Source organism: Nyctibius grandis, chromosome 3 (assembly GCF_013368605.1).
Source record: "Nyctibius grandis isolate bNycGra1 chromosome 3, bNycGra1.pri, whole genome shotgun sequence".
Classification (NCBI taxonomy): domain Eukaryota; kingdom Metazoa; phylum Chordata; class Aves; order Nyctibiiformes; family Nyctibiidae; genus Nyctibius; species Nyctibius grandis.
Genome location: NC_090660.1, coordinates 106,401,198 through 106,427,648, shown reverse-complemented (window position 1 = coordinate 106,427,648; position 26,451 = coordinate 106,401,198). Strand labels below are relative to the sequence as shown.

At 42.3% G+C, this 26,451-nt stretch overlaps 1 protein-coding gene across 1 annotated transcript in view; it reads right to left on the bottom strand.

Annotated features, from left to right (window-relative positions):
- Nucleotides 1-26,451, bottom strand: part of TG (thyroglobulin) — a 164,741-nt gene that overhangs the window by 14,401 nt on the left and 123,889 nt on the right. Inside the window, exons 42-45 of the mRNA XM_068396990.1 lie at nucleotides 19,776-19,940; nucleotides 18,867-19,034; nucleotides 8,094-8,275; nucleotides 3,756-3,863 (exon numbers count right to left, since the gene is read on the bottom strand). Coding sequence (XP_068253091.1) covers nucleotides 3,756-3,863; nucleotides 8,094-8,275; nucleotides 18,867-19,034; nucleotides 19,776-19,940 — 623 coding nt within the window. The remainder of the gene's footprint in view (nucleotides 1-3,755; nucleotides 3,864-8,093; nucleotides 8,276-18,866; nucleotides 19,035-19,775; nucleotides 19,941-26,451) is intronic.

Below are 26,451 nucleotides of genomic sequence, written 5' to 3'. Positions count from 1 at the left end.
TGGAAGGAGACATTAGTTTGCAAGATCCATTCATCTAGATGAAAATTGTCACTTCACGTGATTTTTTATGTGATTTTCCACATATGTCATAGACATCAGTTTAGCGTGGCCTTTTTAATCCTACCCCTGTATCTATGTATGCTTGAATGTGTGTATGTGTGTACGTCTTAGAAACATCCAGTTGTGAGACAAACTTTTGCTAATTGTCTTGTACTGGTAAAAATTCCTCCCTGTTTAATAACTTTTTGGCTACTTTGCACCATTGCAGTTGGGTCTGTCTTTACTAGCTGACTTCTCCCTCCCTCTTGTTTATCTTGCTGTGAGTTATTAAGAGACTGCTCCATGTGAAACAAGAGGAAATACCAGTACTTTTTCATCTCTCCATTTTAACTCTCTGTTCTGTTACACATTTTGGGAGACACCCATGAAGTAGGAGAGAGGTGACAGAGTAGAAACTGGAGAATGTGTTGCTGCACTGTGCCTTATCTTAATTAGTGAATGGCCATTTTCCCAGCCAGAATATTTTATCTAATAGTAAATAGTCTTCCATTGTTGTAGCTATCTGAACAAAATATTATTTTAATGTACTCTTTCTAATACCCCTGTGAGGTAGCTATTAGTAGTTATCGTAGATAATATATAATTATATTATCATCATCTTTGCGATATAGATAACAAACACAAAGAGGGAAAGGTCCACATCCTGTGCAAAATGAGATCTTAGGGAGAATTTAGACACCAAAGACCAAAAAATCATTATTTTATCTCTTATCTTACCCTATGGACATAATACTATGGAAGTTTCCAATTTTACAAGCGAAGGTCTGTATCTCAGCAAACACAGATGTGATTCAGTATCAAATGGGTTGAGAAATCATTTTTCTGTCAAATGCCTATCAGTGATCAGGGATATCTAATGAAGTGTTCCTCCAGCTACAACGCACCGAGGGGATCTGATCCAGTATGTGTACTCACAGAATATCCTCTACACGCCTACTATGTGTGAAACATACTGTTGGTTATTGCACTCATTAATACAAAGAAATGGCTGTAATGGGGTTCTTCTATTCAGGAATTCAATAGCTAGAGTGTTTGCAGGGTCCCATATTCAATTCTCACTTCTCCTCAGCAAGTTCAAACCCACACATCCTACCTTCCAGCCTAAGCTGTAGTTTACTTGGCCGAGTATCTGCCTCTACTCCTCCTCCTAAGAAGAGTCACAATTTTCAAAGAAGAACTTGAGAACTGTCAGGACTCATTACTCCAGTGGTTAGGGTTGTCCCTTGGGAGTTGGTGACATGGTTGCCAGATCTTTCCCCAGGATTATTTTATATATTCTACTTGAAGGCTTTTTCACGTACATCATTGGTTTTAATCCAGTAGGGCATATCGCCAATAATATTCCCAAACACTGTATTTTGTTGGTTTCAGATTACTGCTGGTTTCTCCCAGTTTGTAGCAGTTAAGGCCACTCTCCCATGCGAAGCTCCTACCCTCAACAGCATTGCTTCATTGGCATGCAGTGAAGCCGCTGGACAGCTTGCAATGCATGTATACTATATGCAGCGGTAGGGTGTAGGGAGGGTGAGGGAGAGAGGTCACATGGCAAAACCAGGATGAAGAATAAGGAAGTATTCATTTAAGAATGAATGACAACATTGTTTAACCAAAAAACTCACAGTATATTCAGCAAAGGACCTAGTGTGGGGTCCCTTGGGAAAACAAGGGTATCACTTCATAGTCACATCATTGTGTCACACGAGATCCTTTGGTACATGGGCAAGCTGAATTCTGCAATTTCTGTTTAAGTGCTTGCCTTTGCAACCTAAACAACATTTATTTTAACGGTAATTAAGCATAAATAAAGACAAAAGGATTAAGAATGTAAACACAGCATACCAGTTTCGGCCCAATGCTCCTTGCAAGTAGCTTAGCCTAAGACATTTGAGCCTCTGCCTCAGGTTCCCACAAGTTTCAGAGAGCATACTGGATTTGTTTGCTCTTTTAGAGAGGGTTATGAAAAAGTGAAGCAATAAATTTTGCACTAAATTTTAATTAGCTTAGAAGACCACTGGCAACATAATTATTAAAATGGGTAGCTAAGTGCTACGTAAACTACTACTGCACTGAAGAGCATGAGGAGAGCTAAATAACACAAGAGAAATCTTAAATAGGGCTAGATAGAAGAGGAAATTCTAATCAAGTCAAAATCACTGCCTCAAAGCCAGTGACTCTAAGTTCTGTAAGTACTATTTCATCTACTTTCAAATAAGATCTTATCGCAGATGATTGGGTTACTATCATGCTCCAAAGCAAGAGAAAACTCGCTAGCTAATTTGAGAACACATCCTTTCTTTCTGTGTGGCTGGATTTTTGGCATACCATAGCTCAGCCCTATTTGGAGCCTTGTAAAAGTCACTTATCTGAGCCTATCGGTAGCCAAACGGAGCACTGCGAACATTCCCGCTGGAGCTGCCAGCGAAATAACGGCTCCCCAAGGATTAACTTCTTCTCAGCTAAAAAGAAAGCGAGCCTGTGTTACCGCAGCATAATGGCCTTCATCTGTAACCTAGATCTTGGCTGGTTTCTTTCAAATGCTTTTTCACTACACTATCAGGAAAGGGAAAAAACCCCGCGTAGTTCGCAGGGAACTTCACAGTATCAAATGGTGCCAGTAGGAACCCGCTGTCCCTCCCCTGAGCCCTTTAGGAGAAAGCCTGAGAAAAAGGAAAGGGTCTCAAAAATCTTTCTTGGAGAGAGGTATGGGGCAGTACCTCAGGGTACAAGCACTGCTCCCTCATAAGGAAACAACTAGAAGATAAGCATCCCTGTGTGCTTTGCTGCCCTAATGTGTGGATCTAAGGGACAGGAGGGCTTTTGTCACTGCAATTTCTGGTCACTCAGCCTTTGAGAACAAGGGACCAGGAGCTACCGTGGTATGTCACACAGCAGTTCAAAGTGCTGACCACTGCCTGCAAACCTCAGTGTCTCATCCTGACTTCTGGGAGGGGCTGGGTCTAAAATAAAACCAGGGAAGGTCACCTTAATAGCCTCTGACTATCAGCTTGTTCTGTGCCCAAGGGAACAAGGCATTTGCATCTCTTACTGGCGTTTAGACCCTTCTGTCTAAGATACGATACAGCTTCTCCTGCTGAAAATTTTTCAAGCAAGCTTCTAACAGGAAGGATGACATAGAGCCTGAGTCTGCAAATGCTTGTGTTCAAAAATGCTTTTTCTCCCATGAGACTGTCTGTCGGCTGATCACAAGTCACGGTGCTGGAGTGGGAAGGAATAAATCCCAAACCCTGTCCACACTGAAGGCTGGTCAGTATAACTGTGGTACAACTGCATTGACTTCAAAAGGGGGCAGTGTTAAATTAATGTTGAGTCCTTAGAAAATGTTACCCCATTTACCCTGAGAGCTGTGGGCTCCCAATGACTTACACCACATTCTGGTTCTTTGTGGGATATTTATCAGATACAGAGTAGGAATCTAAACAGCTACCTGGAACTGGCAAAAGTAAGTTGGGAAACGGAAACTTAATTTAGACATCTAACTTGAAGTGCCTTATTTCAGAAACAGCATTCCTACATAGTCAACAGAGAGAAATAATCTATTAGAGCCCAATCCCTCCTTCGCTAATCTGAACTGTTCATACCTACATCTATCCATTTACTCCACAGGGTGCCCAAACAGACAGCCCCGTTTCTGCAAACTCTAAATCCAAGGAACGTAATAAAATACATCTGCTTACCTGCTCTGTGAGGAGCTCTCAGGTACGTGGTACATGAAGACATTTCCTCTGGAGGCAGCAGCCCAGTGACTGGCCATGTTTATGATGGGACATGTGATAAACTGGTCACTGATAAAAAAGGAGGAGCAGGGAACAGACACAGTCGCGTAACAGAAATTAGGAAAGAAAAATCCCCACAACCAACAGACCTCTCTCTATATTCATAGCCTCCTTTAAATCTTCCAAAACAGCTCATATCTCTGCCTTCAAGTGCACTGAAAGAAACTACATTCACCCTCTATGAGCCCAGTACAGCTTAGAATTCACTAAAATTGCTGTTTTACGGGGTGTTGAACAATGGTAATGATACTAAATAAACCAGATCTGATACATAAGGAGTATCCTGGCCAAAAAACCAATCCCATTTTAGTCTAGTTTATGGGGGCCTATGCTTGTAATAACATAAAGCTCCTTCTTCTGGCACCACTAGGTTGCGATAACATCTAGCAAAAGGACTTATGTGTTTCCTGGGTTAAGGACCAATAATATTGTTTCTGCATTTGGATCTGTGTGATTTTTTTGGGTAGAGTTTCCAGAGCTAGAAAAGGTAGGAGACCACTTTTGGAGATATCCTGCAGGGCCTCTGGCAGGTCTCAGAGAATCATAGAATCATAGAATCATAGAATGGTTCAGGTTGGAAGGGATCTTAAAAATCATCTAGTTCCAACCCAACCATACTCATCAGTATGGAATATTTGGTGCAGTATGTCTGGGAGAGAAAGGTTAAACAAGAAGAGTGCAATGAGACAGTTAAATGATCAATTTATCATAGGTACTGTGTGAAGCAAATGTATCCAAATGTTTCCATTGCCCCAAGAAGTGGGGCTGGAAGGTGGGGTGAGCAGTAGCTGGAAGGAGCACAAGCAGTTCAAGAGCTGCAGGCAGAAAACAGGACTCCTTACTACTAGATATCTCGTTATGATTCCTCCAGGCAGTATTATATATACACATATCACCACTTCTTGTTCTATGTGCGCCTGAAGACTCGGCACACTCTGGGTGTTTATATATCCATAACTACACGAGCACACACAAACGTATCTGCTGCAGAAGCGGGAGGTTTCAGTTCTTGGTCTAGTGAATCTGAAACAGTAGCTGCTCCCTCCGACTTGGCAGGTAAAAAAAGAATGACTGATGGTAAGAAAGAACAGTGTCAGAGAAGCATAAAAACATGTTGCTATATTTAACTGGTATGATTATGAAAGGCACTGTTTGGGTAGCTATCGTGGTGCAGCAGAGTTTATTTTAAGCCCATCTGTGAGACCACAAGCTATGGGCTGACTGACCACAATACTCTTTGACAGTTATGGTTGACAACACCCAAATGAAACAAAAATTACTGTTCTTCACATGCCTACCAGCATGGGGTTTTAGAGGAGCAGATGGTCTTTGAAAACTAGGGAGCCTGTGGAGAGCATTAGCTGTCAAAAAATGCTTTGAGATACATTTCACCACTTAAAACTGATTCTAAGTTGGTGCTATGTGGGGCAAAAAGTTAGCTATTCTGGGGAAGTTAAAAAAAAAATAGTAACCACAAAAAATGAAATGGCTGTTTCTTACAGGCATGGAATACAAGAGTTAAAAAATAAAAGGAAAGAAAAAGAAAATGAAACTCATTTTATACCTGGGAAAAATACCAGAAAATTGCAGCTAAAACAATGTTAAAAGTGGAAATATTTTAAAACCACAAAATATGCACAATGTTTGTAGTTTATAACAACCACTCAGGTTGCTTTCTCACACTTTATAATCCTGTTAAAATTTTAGTAATTAATTATAACTTCCTGACATAGACCTTTTCTTGGGTTATACATCTATGCTGGTAGTAAGTTTTTTGTTATAAAAAAACAAACCCAAAAACCAAAACCAAACAAAAAATAACAAACAAAGAAATATAAAAAAAAAAACAGAACCAAATGCCTCTTTTCTCCACCATGTATGCGATACTGATGTAGGTGACTGTCATTCTGTAACTGCTGTCTCCTCTCCCTTTCTGCTGTAGCTGGAGTATTTTCCAAAGTGTTTAAAGCAAAGGATTACCATCAGATGTCCTGGTTTCACTACTCATCCTTCTGCTTGCTCATGGTGACTCTTTAAGCCATTCACTTCTTTCCTTAGCCAAGTCATTTGCCTCATGTCATAAACAAGCAGGTAATCCCTGTGCCCAGGAGGCTGCTGCGCAGGCTGAGAGCCAGAGGAGCTGTTTGTGTATCGCATCCCTGCTGCAAGCAAGCGGCGTGCTAGCCATTGCAGCTTCGCAAAAGTCAGTGTCTGCACCGCGCTGAGCCCTGGGCTGAACGTGGATGACCAAATGAGACAGACCCGTGTTATAACAGCTCGCTATGGAGGTATCTCTGGATGTGAAGAAGGGTTAAAATTTAAGCCCTTCAGTGGTTTATTATGGCTTAAAACCTTACTGATCTGACTAAAGAATTATAGCCCCATGAGTAATGGTGGTGATGGAAAGAGACTGAAAATCTCTTGGCTTTAATGCCCATGAACCACAGCACTTCCACGTGTGCTGCATGCAGTGGCCCCAGATGCTGCAATGATGGACAGGCCACAAGACAGGGCAAACGTGACGTGGTGCAAGACTCGATAATGGCACAAAGCTCAACCCACAGCCTTCTGGCTTGTTTACTCTGTGACCTCAATGCACCGGCACGCCTGGACCACCCAGAAACTGTCCCCAAACAGCTTTGGTCACTGCTGTCTTGGATCAGATGTTTCCAAGTGAATCTTGGCTCCTTTTAATCTCCTGCTTCCTGAGGCTCCCCTGGAGCAATGCCCTGAACTTCTGATGGAGGATGAAGATCTACTGAAAGGAAAACCTTGTCTCTGAAGTCTCATGGAGAGGTTCAAAGTGGGACAGAAAGCTGTAACGCTGAGTGCAAATACTAGGAGCTTGTAGCTATGTCTTGGTTCAAAACAGAGGTGAAACAGCTTGGATGGGTACACTAGGACTCAGACCACCAGCTTATAAAACACACCACCTTAGAAATGTAAAGAGTTTTCATAACAAATCTTGTCAGAAGCAGAGACAGGAATGGGGAAAGTTTTTGATTTGTTTACTGAAAATCTGTTCCACTTAAACATTCAGCCCCCGAGTTTGCACAGGGGCAGGAAAAAAGAGGTAAGGAGATTTCCCTTCAGTTTTCTTCCTTTCAGAAAAATGGGCTGACCCCACCACAGCTCAAGATCTGGCTAAAGATAACTGGCTGCCCATGGGAGAGAGAATAAAATCTACAGTCTCCTCTGCAGACCAAACCACCATGTGGCCCAAGCTAAAGATATCCACTAGTCTTTATGGCCTACCATAGGTGTCATGACTGCTGTGGAGTCCTAGTTCAACAGGGCAAAGAACTCTTCAAACTGACTTTTATCCAGAACTGCTGGACCCTGATGCTATATCCAATTAAGGGCTGAAGCTATGCATATATACTAGGTGATGTGAACATGGCCCACTGCTTGTCTTCCACTCCCCAATGGTCCCTGCCTGCAATGTTTCAATGCAAAGTACGGGAGTGTCTATACTGAAGGTAAGTTGCTCATGCGTCTGCTGACATTTCCTCACTACTATTTCCTTCATAGAGGCTGGCAGGCACTGTGAGTCTATGGTTTGTCCTGATGGATCAAACAAGAGAAGAGTCAGATATTGTGTGTTCTCCTTTCACCTCCACAAGACTTCCTACAGAAGCATCCTACTGCCTGATTCTGCTTTCTCTCACCATGGGAAACCATACGCAAAGGGAGCAAAATGCAGATTGGGTGACATTATACAATCACTGTACACTGGCATAAAGGATTACACAATGGTCACGGAAACACATGAACAAGTTTAAGGGGATTCTTCTGCCATGGGAAAAATGGAGATTAGTAATGCACAGAATGGGATTGGGAGCCACTTTTCTGAACATTCACAAATGCTTCACCATTTTACACAGGATACTCAACTGTACAAAGCCTGACATTGTGAAGAAATATATTTTGATACAGAGTGTGCAAACAACCAAGATATCTTTGACATGGAAGAGTACATAAAGAAGCACTAGTAGTCTGAATCCAATATACAGTTCAGGAAAGACAATTCAAACTTCTCACAAGGCATAAAAGTCAGTTCAATTTCTGTTTACCTATGGGATTGGAAACCTCACAGAAAAAGAAATCATATTCCCCATATTCCTGTTCATTTGCACGAGAATTTCTCAAGTTTTTCAGAATACAAATGCACACTTGAGATAAGCAAAACAAACCTTACTTAACCTCAACCACACAGTTGTAACAGGATGAGTTTCTTACCGGGTGGCATTTTCCAAAGCCCTGGAAAAGGATGAGTAATCATCGGTTGAGTGTTCAAGGGAGTAATACCACGTAGCTGCATCTTCAATGAATGAGTTGGAGTCTTCTCCTCCTAAAGAATTTTGCAGAGCCTGATAAAAGGCAGTTTTGGTGTTGGCTCTTCCTTGACTTTCTTCAAATTTCTGAGAAAAAAAAAAGCATACATGGCATTTACAAACAGAAACAAAAGACACAGTTTTAGTGGAACACTATAGGTTCAGATCTCTCTCTGGTGAAATGAGTCCTATCTGCTGTGATCTCTGATTCCCAGGGGAAGAGGTAGCGGACAGTCTTACTTTTGCTTTCCCAAGACCATCACCAGTCAGCAGTATTAGCTTCCTCAAAATACATTATAGGACTGAATCCCTAAGTAAGTCCAAATCTATGTGGACTGGTGTTGTTTAACATCTTTGTTGGTGACATGGACAGTGGGATTGAGAGCACCCTCTGCAAGTTCACTGACGACACCAAGCTGTGTGGTGTGGTCGACACGCTGGAGGGAAGGGATGCCATCCAGAGAGACCTTGACAGGCTTGAGAGGTGGGCCCATGTGAACCGCATGAAGTTCAACAAGGCCAAGTGCAAGGTCCTTCATGTGAGTCGGGGCAATCCCAAGCACAAATGCAGGCTGGGTGGAGAATGGATTGAGAGCAGCCCTGAGGAGAAGGACTTGGGGGTGACAGTTGATGAGAAGCTCAACATGAGTTGGCAATGTGAGCTTGCAGCCCAGAAAGCCAACTGTATCCTGGGCTGCATCAAAAGCAGCATAGCCAGCAGGTCGAGGGACATGGTTCCTCCTCTCTACTCTGCTCTCGTGAGACCCCACCTGCAGTGCTGTGTCCAGCTCTGGGGCCCCCAACATAAGAAGGACATGGAGCTGTTGGGACGAGTCCAGAAGGAGGGCCACAAAGATGATCAGAGGGCTGGAGCACGTCTCCTATGAAGACAGGCTGAGAGACTTGGGGCTGTTCAGCCTGGAGAAGAGAAGGCTCCAGGGAGACCTTACAGCAGCCTTCCAGTACCTGAAGGGGCTTACAGGAAAGTGGGAGAGGGACTTTTCACAAGGGCATGTAGTGATAGGACGAGGGGGAATGGTTTCAAGCTGAAAGAGGGTAGATTTAGATTAGTTATTAGGAAGAAATTCTTGACTGTGAGGGTGGTGAGACACTGGAGCAGGTTTCCCAGAGAAGCTGTGGATGCCCCCTCCCTGGCAGTGTTCAAGGCCAGGTTGGATGGGGCTTTGAGCAACCTGGTCTAGTGGCAAGGTGTCCCTGCCCATGGCAGGGGGGTTGGAACTAGATGATCTTTAAGGTCCCTTCCAACCCAAATCATAGGTACCATGCTGTGCAGATGTAGCTCTAATACTGCAGAAACCCTGCTGGCTCTCACAGAAGTAGTCCACATGGCTAGTTCCCCACTGTAGGTGTGCCCAATGTTGCCCTTCTGATGAGCTCCCTGAAGGAAAACTAGAGCAGTGAGAGAGAGATATTGCTCCTTTCCTTTGGAAATTCCAGAAAGCGAACATGCCATGTAGCCGTTTCACGGCTATATCACACTGCCTCTTCTAGGAACACCTACAAAGAAATGTGGCTGCCCTAAGGCCTGTATTTAGGTCCATTCTGGAATAGTATCTGCCTTAGCCCTGGAAGAGAAATCCCCATACTCCAAATCCCAATGCAAGTAGCAGCCATGATCTTCAAACTTCATAACCCTTAGGGCCTTTCAGAGACCTACAGTCAAATGCCTTTTTCCTGTGATCTGTGGTCTGAAACCTTTCCTGACATAACGGCATTTTCCCCAGAGCAGAGTGCCCATGTCACTGCAGAATTATTGATAGGAGAGAGATCATCTTCTATGCTAAACTGCGTACCTGACCTTATTTTTACCAAAGCTAAAGACTGCTTGAAGTTTTCAACACATCTTTCTTTGAGGAAGTTTTTTATTTTATCAATACAGACTTTTCACTTTTTTTTTTTTAAATTTATTTCAAGTTCATAAACAGAGCAACTTCCTGAAAAAAAAGTAACTTGCACTTTCCTGTGGATCAAGTCCTTTCTAAAAAGGGCACCTTGCAGGTGCATGCTAGCTGAAACTTGGTATTAGAAATCCAGAGAGAAAGATCTAATAAACCACCTATATTATTTTGGGCAGTCAGTCTGATGCAAAATAGGCTGGTGTCTGCCCAGTCCAGTTACCATAGATGCTTTACTGAATATATTATTTTGATGGCCTACAGCTGGTTTTCATCATGCTTCTAGAAGGTCTTTCCACAACCCTATACAGAAAGTACAGAGGGAATAATTACTTTTCAACAGATTCACAGAAATGAAAGATGGAAAATAAGTCCCTGTCTGCTGAGGTTGAGGCCTGTCCACACTGATGTACATTTGTGCATTTTGATTAACTGACTTCACAAGGGATTTCAAAACACTACCGAATATCCCAAGGTCCAAAAAATCTTGGCAATTTTCCTCGTATTTGTAATAAATTCTTCTTTTGCTCAATTTTGGCCTATGCAATGTGAAGAGAGTCATGCGGCGCCACTTTTGGTAATACAGAAAAATATCTGCAACTCACGCATGACACGTCACTTCGTGTGCACAAATGCCACATATGAAATTGCATAGCACGCTTGCCTGCAAAATCATTCAGTTTAAATACAGCAAGGACACGTATATTTTTCTGCAAGAAAAATCAATTATCACTGAAGACCTGACTGCAGATTCACTGAATTCAAAAGCAATCTTCCCATCGGCTTCAGCACACATCAATTCAGCTCCCTACTAACCAGCAGAAGCATTGCTGCTGTCTAATTAGGAATTTCTCAGTTGGTGACTGGAGCTGATGGATTTGGTTAGCAGATATGGATAAGAGTGGATGTTTTTCTGTGTCAGTGCAGAGCCCAAGCTCTTATGTGCAAAGCATCCTGTACAAAGCAACTTTCATGCAATGCTTTCATTTTTTTTTTTAAATGGATTTGTTACCTTATTCTACACCTGTCTTGGATACTTAAAACAGAGAGAAAAAGAAAGAGAAAAAAAACTTAGAGTATTGATTAAGTACCCTAGGAACTGATCCTTCACTGCCTCATCAACTACCAAGCATCAAATAAACATTACAGTTGAAAACCACAAAGAAAGAGATGGATCATCATACAGCATATGGTTAAGCTGAGGAACTCCTTGCCACATGGTTTTGTGCATGCCAAAATTGGTGAACATGAAGTTTCATTAACAAGTTTTTGAATTTAAAGGAAAAAAATCAGTTGATGGTTATTAATTACAGAAAGACCAGTTCAGGCTAGGAAGTCCCTGAGCTGCAAAGTGCTAGAGGTTTGTAGGGCATTTAGCAGAAACATCAGATTTGCTTACCCTATTCTTACAAACATCCACTCTTAGCCACTACTGAAAACAGCATTTTGTGCTAAATGGGCCTTTGATCTGACTCAGTGCGGTCGATCTTAGGTTGTTACTGTGCCTATGTACTAGTTTCTGTGATCTTCAAAATGCCCCAAAACTTCTGGTGACCTTTCTCGGCAATCACTGATAATAGAGTAGTCCTTGAGATGTATTGAGTCAGATGAAAGAGGACTCAACATGCAGAGATGGATGAGAAACAGAACTGGCATTTGTAAGACATTTTGAGATTTTTCATCCCAGTCAGCGCTAAAATAGCACAATCTGAAACATGATGTCTCAAGTGTCGCTTTGGCTACAATATAATTTAAACATCTGACTTTAACATGATGATAGCACAAAAACAAAGCAATACATTCAAAATAAATCCCCTGAAGCATTAAAAAGACTAACTTTTCAGAAACTGATTCAATTTGACTGATTTTCCAAGTCTAACAAATGTTTCCCATTAGAAAATATATGACCAAGGAACAATTTTCAAATAGGAGTAGATACAACAGCTGCTACCAGATTAATAGAAACAGCTGCACGTTATGTAAAATAATTTACATTCTGCTAACCTTTAAAGAGGTATTAGCAACTGACCTCAGGGTTATAGTGGGGTTTTCAACTTTTTCTAGGAAGTCAGTAAGAAAATAATTAAAGACAGCAGGTGCACGGCTTTCTACTGTTCTGGTGATGCAAAGTGGTCATAAATATTGTCTACGTAATGAGCTCTATAATGCTTACTGTTCTTGTTCCTGCAGCATAGCTTCTGAAGCATATGAACGAATCTGGTCCAGTGTTTCATTTAAAAAAAAATGTAGCAGTTGGTAGACCAAACGTTTACATCTTCCAAGGGGCAAAATGTACTTTTCTGACAAACTGGAATAGTGATAACTCTAACAGAGTATGTATAGATCTTGGGTCTTAAATGGCTTTTGATGAACATTGTCACAAAAGGTGGTGAAAGACCTGTCAGCCATTCAGCAGAGTGTTTCAAGGATTCCAGTTAGTTACAAGATGAAGTAAAGAGCTGATATCAGCCCATTCTCCTCACTGATAGCATTATCAGGACACTGCTCCCCTGGTCATTACAATTAATATACATATATTTGCCATCTGTTGCATGCTGCTGAATACTTCTATCCATAAAGAAATTGACTGACTAATATAGTGCAGGATGGAAGACTTGGTCTGCATAGATCCAGTTGCTTACATGGGGTAAATAAACTACCTTTCTATCTATTCACTCCCCTGTGCCCTGGTTGTGGGTTCTGCAGCCAACTAGATTTGTATTAAGCAGGGAAAGAAAAAGAAAGAAAACACATAAAGTTCAACCTCAGTGTGCTGGGTTTGCATGGCAAGGTTTTGGTAGTGGGGGGGCTTCAGGGGTGGCTTCTGTGAGAAGCTGCCAGAAGCTCCCCCTATGCCAAACAGAGTCAATGTCAGCTGGCTCCAAGATGGACCCGCCATGGGCTGAGGCCGAGCCCATCAGTGATGGTGGCAGCGCCTCTGTTATAACATAGTTAAGAAGGGGGAAAAAAAGCCTGTGCAACTGCAGCCAAAGAGAGGAGTGAGAAAATGTGAGAGAAACAACTCTGCAGGCACCAGGGTCAGTGAAGAAGGAGGGGGAGGAGGTGCTCCAGGCACCGGAGCAGAGATTCCCCTGCAGCCCATGCTGAAGACCATGGTGAGGTAGGCTGTCCACCTGCAGCCCATGGAGGACCCCATGCCAGAGCAGGTGGATGCCCAAAGGAGGCTGGGACCCCATGGGAAGCCTGTGCTGGAGCAGGCTCCTGGCAGGACCTGTGGCCCCATGGAAAGAGAAGCCCACGCTGGAGCAGATTTGCTGGCAGGACTTGTGACCCTGTGGAGGACCCATGCTGGAGCATTCAGTTCCTGAAGGACTGCACCCCATGGAAAGGACCCACACTGGAGCAGTTTGTGAAGAACTGCAGCCTGTGGGAAGAACCCATGTTGGAGAAGTTCATGGAGGACTGTCTCTCATGGAAGGGACACTACGCTGTAGCAGGGGAAGAGTGTGAGGAAGAAGGAGCAGCAGAGACAACGTGTGATGAACTGACTGCAACCCCATCCCCCTGTGCCACTGAGGGGAACAAGGTAGAGAAAATCAGAAGTAAAGTTAAGCCCGGGAAGAAGGGAGGGGTAGATTCCTTCAGATCAGCATAAATGACTCCGTATATTTAATGCTAGTTAGAACCATTAGATCCTCCCACCTGAGCATCATGGATAGCACAGGGATAAAATTTTGCCCAGTTGGGAATTGAAATCAACATTTTTAGAGGTTTCTGCTCAGCTGCCTTAATCTACGACTACTCAAAGCTAATACCCCTGAAGGTCTGCTATGGGAATTGCAGTTAACGGGTTCAGGCTCAACCGCTCCATGTACCACATAAGAGTGCATTATGGCATCGCTATTCACTTAACAAATTCTGCTTTGTTTCTCACTTAGTTTCAAGCATTTGATGGCTGCACTGGGGGTGAGTACGAAGTGCTCCAGGAAGTGGTAAATCTGTCTCAGTTCACATGAATAAGCATTCAAGTGAATGCCATAAAATGGTCATTTCCATGGGCAAGATACTGAGCACGAATGCTCAGCATACTCTCTGCTGCAAGCATCACTGAGAGACCTCAGCCTTTAATTGTAAACAAATCAAACATAAATGTTTTGCTACCACAGAAGTGGTGCCTTCTGTTTTTCATTTTTAATAGTAAAGCTCTCAACAGGAAGAAGCATAGTGTTGCACTGGGAGTACAGAGACACCCAACACAACCAAATGCGAATAAGCCCCCACAGAACAACATGGTGTGAACTGGATTTACCACCTTCAGATCTGGTTTCAGTCTAAAGGTTTTACTCTCACTCCTAAGAATCGATTGCTAAAAGTTTATAAAACTCGCATGCAACTCCAGTCTAAGGTGGTAAGATTTACATCACATCTCAAGCTGGCTTGCATCCAAATGGCTAAAAGTGTCTCCTCACCATTTACAGGACCAGTATTAATAGAGAAAGACCAGCAGTAATAGAGCAAGCCCTTGGCTGAATTTGCCAGCACTGCTATTCACAGGAACTGGTGGAACAGGTCAGCAGGAGTTAAATTTTTCTATCCCAAACTCTTTGCATCTGACTACACTGAAATCAGTCATCCTAAAGGAGAAGGAAATGAAGGACTTCACCAATTCCATACAGTTGCCACAGGACCTTTTAGCTGTGCCATTTATCTACCCAAATACATGCATGGTTCTTTTCTCTACAGAGCTGGAGCACATCCACAGAGGGATTCTCACTCCAGGAAGGTTTGGTCTCCTCTTTGTAGAACAGATTAAATAACTTCGTTGTAGTCAGAGGCAAACTTGGAACTATGCCTTGGTTCCCTGAGTTGAGTTCAGTGCTCTGTGCACCAACTAAGCCCTCCCACCTGCCTTAGTATATCAGTAAAACCAGATTTGGGTTTTCCCAGAAAGATATGTTAGATCTACCTCAAGTGAACCCTTAAAATGAATAAAGTAGAAGAGTGGGATACAGTGTGGGTTGTCTCAAATTCTTCTTCTAGGTCTCTTGTGGGGAGAGGACAGTTAGCACAGATCAAAGATCCCTTATGACAGAGGAAATGGGGCACAGACTTCTCGGTAACAACCAGTACCCACACCAGTTTCTGCCATTGCAGCTAAATACATCTGTGGCCTACTCAGGACTTTATCATCTAACTTTGACTGCAACCATGCATGGTCATGGTTGTGATGTAGAAATGCTCTTGAGGAACTGGAAAATGCATCTTCTTAAATAGTTCAATGACAGAGGAAGCATTACAGTTTCCCAGCAATTAATACACTAACTGTATGGACAAGGAAGAAATCAGGAAACTTTAACCTTGCAGCAAGTCTTTAAGAAAACAATCCAAAGACAGGAATACAGACTGGTCAAAACAGTCATATTCCCTCAAGCCCTAAAAACCTGAAGACAAAGGAAAACAGAAATAGAGGAAACTGCACATTAAATAATCATCAGTTCTTACTCAGAACATGAAAACAGCTTAAGGACATCAAAAGGGAGAAAACAAAATTAATCTTCTGGAACAGAGATGTAATCTGACTTACAGCAGTAGCACCAAGGAAGGCAGGTACTATTATAACAGCTAGTAAAGAAGTTAACTATCCTTCTAAGCAAGGATAGTTAAACTGTCGCCAAAGGAGATCAGAAGATCTCCAACAGTAGAAGATTTTAAAACAGGTCTCAGGTTGAGGCAGATACGACCATTTCTTAGGGTTGAGTTCCACCAACTTTTTGAGTCCCCTTCCAATCTTATTTTCTGCAAGCCTTTAAACAAAGAAGATATTCCAGATTTTCTTGTTGGAAAGGCAACATTTTACTGATGAGCTCTCAGTTACAAGTGTTTTTCCTTTTCAAGTCAACCTGACAGTTCTGTCTTTTAGCACTTGTGGCTTTCATTAACACCACGATTTGTTGCATAATTTCTAATACATAATGGAAGTTCATTTTGGTTTTGCAGACAACTGTCACATGTGGAAATAGGTGTAAAGGAAAGATTTCACTCCCTGGTCTTCATCACATGACTTGTAATGAGGTTACTGAGGTTTATTCCCCTCTCACAGGGTCTGGATCATTATCTGCAGGCCTCCAGCATCACAATCCATTTCCTACACCTGACTTCCTCTTTAAATTAATTCCAAAAGAGAAAGATACATGAAATAAGAGCAGGAAACTTCTGATGGAGACTAAACAAGCAATAAGAACTTTATTCAGGTGGGTCAAAAAGCCTTCTCTCAACAGGGTAATTTTCTCATTAATTCTGAAGTATATTAGTCTATGTGTTATTGGCTGCCAGCAAAGAGAAACTGGGATTAACCTTTCACTGCCTCCCAAGAGATGAAATCCACAGTTACGGAAAGATAGCAACAGACCTGCAGTTCACTTAGATAATCCTCAAAATAATCCCTGCTGTGTTACTTTTTCCTGTTGATTTTGTAGCATATATCTGAACATGTTGGAACATTTAATTTGGCAGTGTTAAACAGGGAAGTGCTATTGTTCCCATGGTAGAGAAGGACAAATGAAGTAGTAGAGGCTGACATGCTGTCTCAAGAACAGACAATGCCAGAGGGTTCACGAGAAGATGCACAATCCCTCTGGGTAGACCTTCATGCTTTTGATGACTTTCACAGAATCACAGAATCACAGAATGTTAGGGATTGGAAGGGACCTCGAAAGATCATCTAGTCCAATCCCCCTGCCGGAGCAGGATTGCCTAGACCATATCACACAGGAACGCGTCCAGGTGGGTTTTGAATGTCTCCAGAGAAGGAGACTCCACAACCTCTCTGGGCAGCCTGTTCCAGTGTTTGGTCACCCTCACCGTAAAGAAGTTTTTCCTCAAATTTAAGTGGAACCTCCTGTGTTCCAGCTTGCACCCATTGCCCCTTGTCCTGTCAAGGGATGTCACTGAGAAGAGCCTGGCTCCATCCTCATGACACTTGCCCTTTACATATTTATAAACATTAATGAGGTCACCCCTCAGTCTCCTCTTCTCTAAGCTAAAGAGACCCAGCTCCCTCAGCCTCTCCTCATAAGGGACATGTTCCACTCCCTTAATCATCTTCGTGGCTCTGCGCTGGACTCTCTCTAGCAGTTCCCTGTCCTTCTTGAACTGAGGGGCCCAGAACTGGACACAATATTCCAGATGCGGCCTCACCAGGGCAGAGTAGAGGGGGAGGAGAACCTCTCTCGACCTGCTAACCACACCCCTTCTAATACACCCCAGGATGCCATTGGCCTTCTTGGCCACAAGGGCACACTGCTGGCTCATGGTCATCCTGCTGTCCACTAGGACCCCCAGGTCCCTTTCCCCTACTCTGGTCTCCAACAGGTCTGCCCCCAACTTGTACTCATACATGGGGTTGTTCTTGCCCAGATGCAGCACTCTACACTTGCCCTTGTTATATTTCATTAAATTTCTTCCCTCCCAACTCTCCAGCCTGTCCAGGTCTCTCTGAATGGCTGCGCAGCCTTCCAGTGCGTCAGCCACTCCTCCCAGTTTTGTGTCATCAGCGAACTTGCTGACAGTGCACTCTATTCCCTCATCCAAGTCATTAATGAATATATTGAATAGAACTGGTCCCAGTACCGACCCTTGAGGGACTCCGCTAGACACAGGCCTCCAACCGGACTCTGTCCCATTGACCACCACTCTCTGGCTTCTTTCCTTCAGCCAGTTCACAATCCACCTCACTACCCGATCATCCAGACCACACTTCCTCAGTTTAGCTGCGAGGATGCTGTGGGAGACCGTGTCAAACGCTTTACTGAAATCGAGATAGACCACATCCACAGCTTTACCATCATCTATCCACCGGGTTACATCCTCATAAAAGGCTATCAAGTTGGTTGAGCATGACTTCCCTTTGGTGAAGCCATGTTGACTGCCCCTAATGATCCCCCTATCCTTGATGTGCCTAGAGACAGCACCAAGAACAAGTTGTTCCATCACCTTTCCAGGGATGGAGGTGAGGCTGACCGGTCTATAGTTCCCCGGGTCCTCCTTCTTGCCCTTTTTGAAGACTGGAGTGACATTTGCTTTCCTCCAGTCCTCAGGCACCTCTCCCGTTGCCCATGACTTAGCAAAGATGATGGAGAGTGGCCTAGCAATGACTTCCGCCAGCTCCCTCAGCACCCGCAGGTGCATCCCATCAGGGCCCATGGATTTATGGACTTTTATGTCCAAAGTACAGCATGGATGCAATTCTTTTTTATTTCACCAGTTTATGCCCTGAAATCCTAGGTCACACATCAGGCCAGTGCTATTTTTAGTCATAGCTAGTCCATATGCATAATCATATTTACAAGAAAACATACTTCTTAAAGGCAACAGAGAAAAAAGGTTGCTGCAAACAAAACAGCTGGCATGGAAAAGACTGACTTAGCGCTGCTGCACAGTGAAGAACCTGATAACCAAGTTATGAGCTTGCCGCCTCCTTTGTGATATACAACTGAGATTGCAATATAAATAGGATTTCAGAGTCAGTAAAACATACCGCTGCATATTAATACAAACTAAATCATTGCTGATATTTTACCTTTTCATATCTCCCCCAGGAGTGTTAATCAACAAATACAATAATGCCATTAATCACCCTAAACAGGACTGGCTGGAGGTGGACAACGCCTCTGCATATTTGCATGGAGTATAATTCACAAATTGTAGAAATCAAAAAGGATCTGTCCTGGCTGTGTATGATTACCGTCATCACTATAGTGATAGCAATACCATCAGTTCCTTAACAGGGAGTCTCTTCCTACCTTAATTGCCTTAGCTCTGCTGATCAACCCATCTTGCTGAGCACTTCCAATGAGCAGATCTACTTTCCGAAGTTGAGGGCGCTGCAGGGCTTTAGCCAAAGGTTCCCGAAGGTAAATTCCATCAATCACTGGACCCCAGTACTGGAATGGACCACTTATAGCTAGGAGCTAGATTAGAAAAAAGCAACAATAGTGCAGTTAAATTAGCTTACCCTGGTCATTTCCATTTCACTTATGTTTCAGAAAACTGAGCTGATAGCCTTCAAATGAACAAGTGATCAGTTAATGTAAGTGCAAATCTACCATTAGGAGGAAGCAATGCTTTCGCTGACAGTCTCAGTAAAACAAGCTGAATAGGCCAAGAGAACTGATGGTCTTAGAGTCATAAAAATACTATTTTAAATTAGGGATTGGTTCTATGTCGGTCGTGATCAGAAAATGTATTGCCAGTGCGTGTTTTAATCTGTGGATAAAGGATCCATCTCTAGAATCATTTGTACTGCAGCTTTCACAATTCTCTCACTTAAGAGACAGAGCACTGATACCCCTCCCCACTTCCTTTTCTGCAAAAATGCAGTTAGTGAAGCTACAGACACTCGATTCTCCTCTAGAGTAACACCCAGGGGCAGATGAGAGGGGACTGAAAGAAGGTAAAAACTAATTTTAGATTAATTTTGGAAGACTTGGTCAAAGTAGTGTAAAACGAATTTAGTCTAAAGGAGAATCAAGCTGTGAGTATTCACAGGTCAGAGTTGGATGTCATGGACATCATCATCGCTCCACCAAAACTAGCCCAGTTCCTCTTTTACAAGGATTCAGCCCAATTTATTTTTTAAGCTCCCTCACAGCTTTGTGTCAATTGAAACTTTTTGTTTCCTTGACAATGGCGTATATTTTGCTATGGTGTACCTTTGTCTGTGCATCATTGAGGACACAAGCAGGCAACTGGCGGAGGCAGGCTACAATTTTCTCACTGGTGGATGAAGGGCATCCCACGTCTTCAGCCAGGACTGCTGCTTGGGTCTGCACTCTCCTCTTAGTAATGATGGATGCTGGAGAAAAAGCTGAACCTCCCTGGAAAAGAAAGACAATATCAGTCAACACATACTGTCAAAACACCTGGTCCCTGTTCCAGGTAAAAAAGATGAGAAGCAAAATCTGCCCAGTTGCAGAGTGTAAAACAATGGTACTTAAATCATAAAAAGCAAGTTCTAATGATCAAAGCAAAGGGAAGAAGGATAGGTTTGGCTGTTTCCAGCTCTGCCATGGTTATTTTGGAAGACCTCTGAAAAGTGTCTACATTATGTCTGTAACCAAGTCACAAATCTTTCCAAAAACTTTGCTGGAAGGAGAAACATTCAGAGAGGAGCAGATACAACAAAGGCGCTGTGAGGCACATCAGGGAATGGAGAGCCCATCTTACAAAAGACGACTAAATAGAGTTCTACTTCTTTAACTGTCATAAACAAAGACTGAAAGCAGGCATGATTTTTAGAAATGAATCCATGACGAAGAGCTATTTATACCTTAGGACAATGCTGGTACAAGGCCAAATGGGCATTAACTGTTCATATTGAGTGTAAGTAAATTTAGGCTAGAAACCCTAAGATAGCTAACTCAAGGAGCAGTGAGGGTTTAGAAGAGCTATGAGAAGAGGCAGTTGGAACAAAAGGTTAAATGAAGCTGCAGAAAATCAACCAGAACAAGAGCACATCAAAATCAGAGCACAAGCTACAGTCCAATCTCTATCCCAGACTCTTTGCTTTTTTCCTACAGCTGTACCAGCGTGGAAAAGGTCCTCATCAAGAAAAGATGGTACAACATTGTTGAGTAACCATGAAAACTACTTATTGAAAATGCAGATAAATTAGCATAAAGTCAGATAAGATCTGACCTAGAACAGAAAGGCTGGAATAGCTCTGACATGGTTCAAATGACTAATTTCCAAACATTTACATCAGTTTACTATAATAACTGCTAAGATTAGTTTCTGTCTTCTAAAAAAACAAACCCTAGATGCATGATATGAAAGACCCCGATCTATTCAACCAATTAACTTACTTCTTACAGAATTTGCTCAAAGCATAACTACAAGTCTGAAAAAGCATAAAACCAGGACCCAGTTAAAAAGAAACAGAAAACAAACAGCAAATCCTTAATTTGAAATTGTCTCAAACCTTTGAGCCCAAAGAACTCTGTGCAGCCCTGGCCAGCATCCAGGACATCTTTTATATTTCAAACAAGCATTGATACTAATAGGATACCATTGCTCACAACTGGAGAAATTGGTTTCCAAAAAGAATTAGAAAGAGATTATTGTTTGGATATAGAGACTGTCTTTTTAGTTCACTGTATGTAGAATTTCCAGTGCTACTACCTTCCTGAAAGGTTTCTCTTTCTTTTTAAGGGATCTGGAAAACAAGTATTGTTATTAGCTTAACGACTGAGACGCAGATGGTTGCAAATAAGCAAAGGAAAAAGCTAAGATTGTCAGTCCTAGGGCAGTAGAAGAGCCATGTCTGGTTTTAAGAGGGCAGAAGAACTAAAGAAGAAGACATAAACACCGTCTGGTCTTATTCCTCACTTGAGCCCTCGATTTAGATGAGAACTCAAGTGAGAAATGGGCTTTATCCTCACGTGGGATTTGTGGTGGCCTATTTTGTGTTTGTAAGGCATGATATTTGCCAGCTGCTGACTAGGTGCACTGACTCAGCTGGTCATGAGAGAGAAAGAAAAATATCCTTGATGAGAGCATCTCTGTGTATGGGTGTGTCCCCAGGACACAGAATAAGAATGTTGCTTTTTTGACTGGCCTTTTGAAGAGCATGTTCACCAGAACTAGGATATGTGAGACTAGAAAAGGGATAACATGTCATGACGGCTTCCCTCAGAAAAGTAGCTTCCTTGCTTTTCATTTGGAGCAAGGAATTATGTGCCTCCTTGGTATAGCAGAGAAATTAGATCTAGGATTGCACAATATTTATCCACTAATCTGGCAAACATATTCTTCAGATCTGATGTTGATCAGATCAGCATGTTTTATCAAATATCCAGTACCTCTAAATGGCATTAATTTAAAACAAAACCATAAAAAATTAAAGGGCTTCGGTTTCCCAAATTCTGAAAGTCTCACACATTTTGAAAGTGGCAGTTTCTGTGGAAATTCTGAAGTTGCCTTATTAAAAGGCTAAGTTTGATAAGGAAAGAGAGAACTGAGATCAGATGACATACAGAATTCAAAAATTCACTGAGACCAAATAAAACATCCTAGTGTGTGCTTGATTTTGAACACATCTCCTCCCAGGGATTTTAAAAGCTGTGCAAAGTTCCCCTGTCTCCGAGATCTCCACAAACTGAAAGACTGCCCTTAGGTCAAGTACTGAGTCAAACAATAATTGCAAAAGGTTCTGCATAGAAGTGTCCCACCTGGACAGGCAAGTCATCATGTCACAGCACTGGATGTGTATAGGCTAGCATTAGATATGATCCAAGCTCAACGAGTAAAAGAAAAACCCAAAACTTCTGCAAATATGTTTGCAAGGTGAGGAGAGTTCAAGGGGAAGTGTTCTTGCTGGGAGCCTTACTCTCACTGTGGATATTTTTTCTTCTGTGCATGAGTGGTTAGAACAGGTTTACATGCTCTTCTTTATTCTGTTTTTTTCTTCTGTTTTCCATGGTAATGGCCACTTCCTCAGTTTGTTTTTTTTGATAACATCCGCATTCAGGAAGCATGTCTTGTGTTTGGGGTTTGAAAGAGATGTGGTATCCACTACAGTTATTCATGTTTCATTTTTATTGGGAGTGGAAGTGGGTGATAGAGGAACCTGGGACATCATTCAAGCAGTATTTGGAAGCAATACCAGTACGTTCCCTCACTTGGTGCATCTGAAACATGTTCCAGGCTCTGGAAACAAGGCTCCTCTTACCACAGAAGTTAGGCAAGCAAAACTGTACCTGTTCTCTGTTTTTCAAATTCACATCACAATTCAGGCTCATTGTTTCCTCATCCTCAACAAAAAAACTTGGGAACAAATAACTGAGAGCTGAACCTGGAGGCTGCCCAGAATTAAACGCCTTCCTTTTCGAGTCTGAAGTTTTCATATTAAAAAGAAATCATCCCTAAATGCTGTAGCCACATTAGAGGCAGGCTCAGGACACAGAGAATAACATAGCTGCACTCAGCATTTCTGTTGGCCTCTTTCCCTATAAAACTGTAATTTATTTGCGTGATTAGTCCCAGCAACCAGTAATGGAGTTGTGTGCTTTAAAAAATAAGACTATTTAGGCAGAAGCAAAAATAGCAGAGGGACCATTCATTTCCATTACATGACACCCATATTACCACTACCATGACAGAATCATGAATCAGGAAACCAAAAATCATGAGATCAGCTCAAAAATAACAAACACTGCGTTCTTTTTGTTAGCCCTCATTTTTTAATTATCCAGGAATTCTCCTGTACCTATAAACACAAGAGCTGAAAAACTCACTTATAAAACTAACAGCTGAGATCTTCACATAATCCTCCAGAGTGGTTTTTTGAAAGTAAACCTCTAAACAATGTGAGATATACAATAAATTGTGAACGTTAGCCATCTTGCCGTCACAGGGTATTTCCTATCTCAGCATCATTTAGAAGGGCTTGACAGGGAACTGAAGCCACACACAGTTCTTGTTTCAGTTGTCCTCATGGACTGACCTGCTGCCATCAGAGGAAGTTCCGATGACATTTTTGACGACGACCCAGACGAAAGCATTCGGTACTGAGCTGCTGAGAAGAGCGGTTGCAGCTGTTGCACAATCCACAACAGCAATATTGTACTGTCCTCCTATGTTCATAGGAACAGTGGGAACATTACAATGTTGGGCAATAGTACATACTGTAACAAGTGATGGAATTGAAAATGGAAGGCAAAGCCTTCAGTATTATCTAGTTCAGGGACCAGCAGCTTTGCAAGCATTTCTTTATTTCTCTTTTCAAAATTAGAGGTTAAACTAGACAGTAGAAATTCAGATACTAGGAAACATTGCAGCTCAATGGTGAGAAGCTGAGGAAAGCAAATTGGTATTATGTGAAGAATTCTTGCTTTGATGTTAGGCTGTGATCGGCTGAGTTGAGGCTGATACCTCTTGCAAACTTCTCTCTTGAGACATCATAGCTCACAGACCTACACTGGTGCTATCCTGTCCATCCCAATTCTCCCTCCACTTGTTGGGCACATCTAACTATTCTCGTCTACCCAAATGCTAGCTGTCTGCTTCAGATGTCTCACAGTTCAGGAGCTTTTAGTTAAATAGTACTCCTTGCTGCTATTCTGATGAGATAATAAAAAACAATATATGGACTATTACTGTAAGCTGTACCTCTGTCTCCCAACAAACCTGGAAAAGACAATTGCCATATAACCTTCAGTGCTAAATGCCTTTTAATTCCTCATTTACTCTGGAAACTCGCTTCTGCAAAGTTTTTCACAACCGATTCACAACAGCTCTAACAATTAGAAACTTCACTCCAACTATCTTTTATCACCCACGCTGTAAACCCAAACCCTTCTTCCTCTCCTCACATCATGACCTCTTGTTTTTCCAACCTGACTTGAAACTGAAAACCCTGCTTGAGCCACATTCGTCTGTTCGACACGTGCACTCCCTTCAAATTAATGCAGTTTCTCTGATGGCTGCAAGGATGCAGGCTCCTTATGAAGCAAGCTTTCTGTCTGCCCAGAAGCATGCTATAGACAATGCAAACAGCAATAACAGTAACACCATCCAAAAAGCTAGATCAAAAAATATCTAATGAAAACAGTCAAACCCATGAAATGTCCTGATAATTCTACTTTCCCCAAAGAGCCAGCCGTACAGCAATATTTTATTTGTTAAAGACAAGCACTCTCCAGGCTCAGAGGCATACAGTTCACAGCCAGAAGTATCTGTCAGACCATCTGGTTTGACCTCTGGGATAGCCAAGGCTCTTCCATTTCCTGACTGCTGAGCTCAAGTGCTTCCTATCACTTAAAACATGGCCTGTGTTTGACTAAATACTGATCTTGCACAGGGCATCTAAGCTGGGCTCAGAGACACTGAGAAATGAATACCACAATCTTCTCCTTTGCAGTTTCTGCCTGAAGATAATTACTCCAGTGACAGAAAACTGCACCTTATTTCTGTTTGAGGATGTCTTCAGTTTCAGCTAATGCCAGATTAAAGAGACTGTTTATATCCTGTTTTTTCTCCCTGCAAAAATAAGCAAGCTGCAACTAAGTGACCAGTAACCCTTCTTTCCAATTAGCTTAACAGATTATTCTCTAAAAGACTGGATTTAAAGTATTTTCAGAAGTTGTTTTCAGTTTGGGGCCCTTTTTTTTTCTTGCAGGGTTGTATTTCAGTATCCTGCATTTCTTTTCCTTCTAATCATGCATAGTGGCAAGTGCTTACAACAAACCAAGCTTGCAGGGCTCTAAGTGAAGACATTAATGACATTTCTTCCAGGCTTTCAAAGACTGTCTTCAAGACCCTGGAGGAGCAGAAATCTTTGGGACCAACTCAGACTGGTCTCTATCACAGCTAAGGAACTATGTGGCAGAGATGTGGCAAACACTAGCACACAAAGTGTAACAGGGAATTGGCAGGTCAGTCCTGCAATAGAAAGGGAGACTTGAAACATAAACATTTTTCCCTCCATAACCATCTGCTAGAACTGTGATTTCCAGATAAAAATGGTGGAGAGGAGAGAGTCTTCTCTCTTCTATCAAAAATAACGTTTTGAAGATTTCTTTTTTATACATGACTCTTGGCAAGTCCCTCTTTGCTGTAATCAGAGGCAGTCCTGCAAGTGCAATATTCCTCTCTCAAGTGACTCACTGAGTGCCTGTGTCAGGTTAGGGACTTAAATAACAGGATATGAATACTTCTAAGATGACATATAAAGCCCCACTTAATTCGTACCAAATCTTTCTTCCATTTAGATGTAAACATTACCTTATCAATTATCTTATCACTTAAAACAAGTTGTTAGCTGAACGCACTGTAGGGGTAAACTCGCTCTCATCATTGCACAAGGGTAAATCGCCACCAGAAACAGGCAGAAACGACATGGAAATGGAGAATTTTATTTACTTCCCTCCACTGCGAACTCATCTGTTCCTCTACAAGCATGGTACAAACCATGGCTGAGATTAATTGTGTTTCCAATGGAGCATGTTTTATGAAGCAAGTCCAACCTCTTCTTTAGGGTGACCAATCTCTCCTGCTCAGAGACCTGCTCCATTTCTGAGTGCATCTTGGGATGTAACCTGATTTCTTGCAAAAGCACAAAGACTGGCAGAGCCAGCCTAAGGCAGATATTGCTGAGAAGCATCAGGAAAAGGCAGAACTCTGCCCCTGCCCATTCCCATTGCGGTGCAGACACCCCCCAACCCGTGATCTTTTAGTAATTCCAGTAACATTGTACATCCATTTGGTGAATGCTGTTAGGAAACATGCATGCCGCATCCCTGGGATTTGAAGAAATAAGGTTCTAAACAATCAAAATATAACTGGCATGGATAATCATGGGGCATTATGGTAAAACCAGCTCCCCAGAGC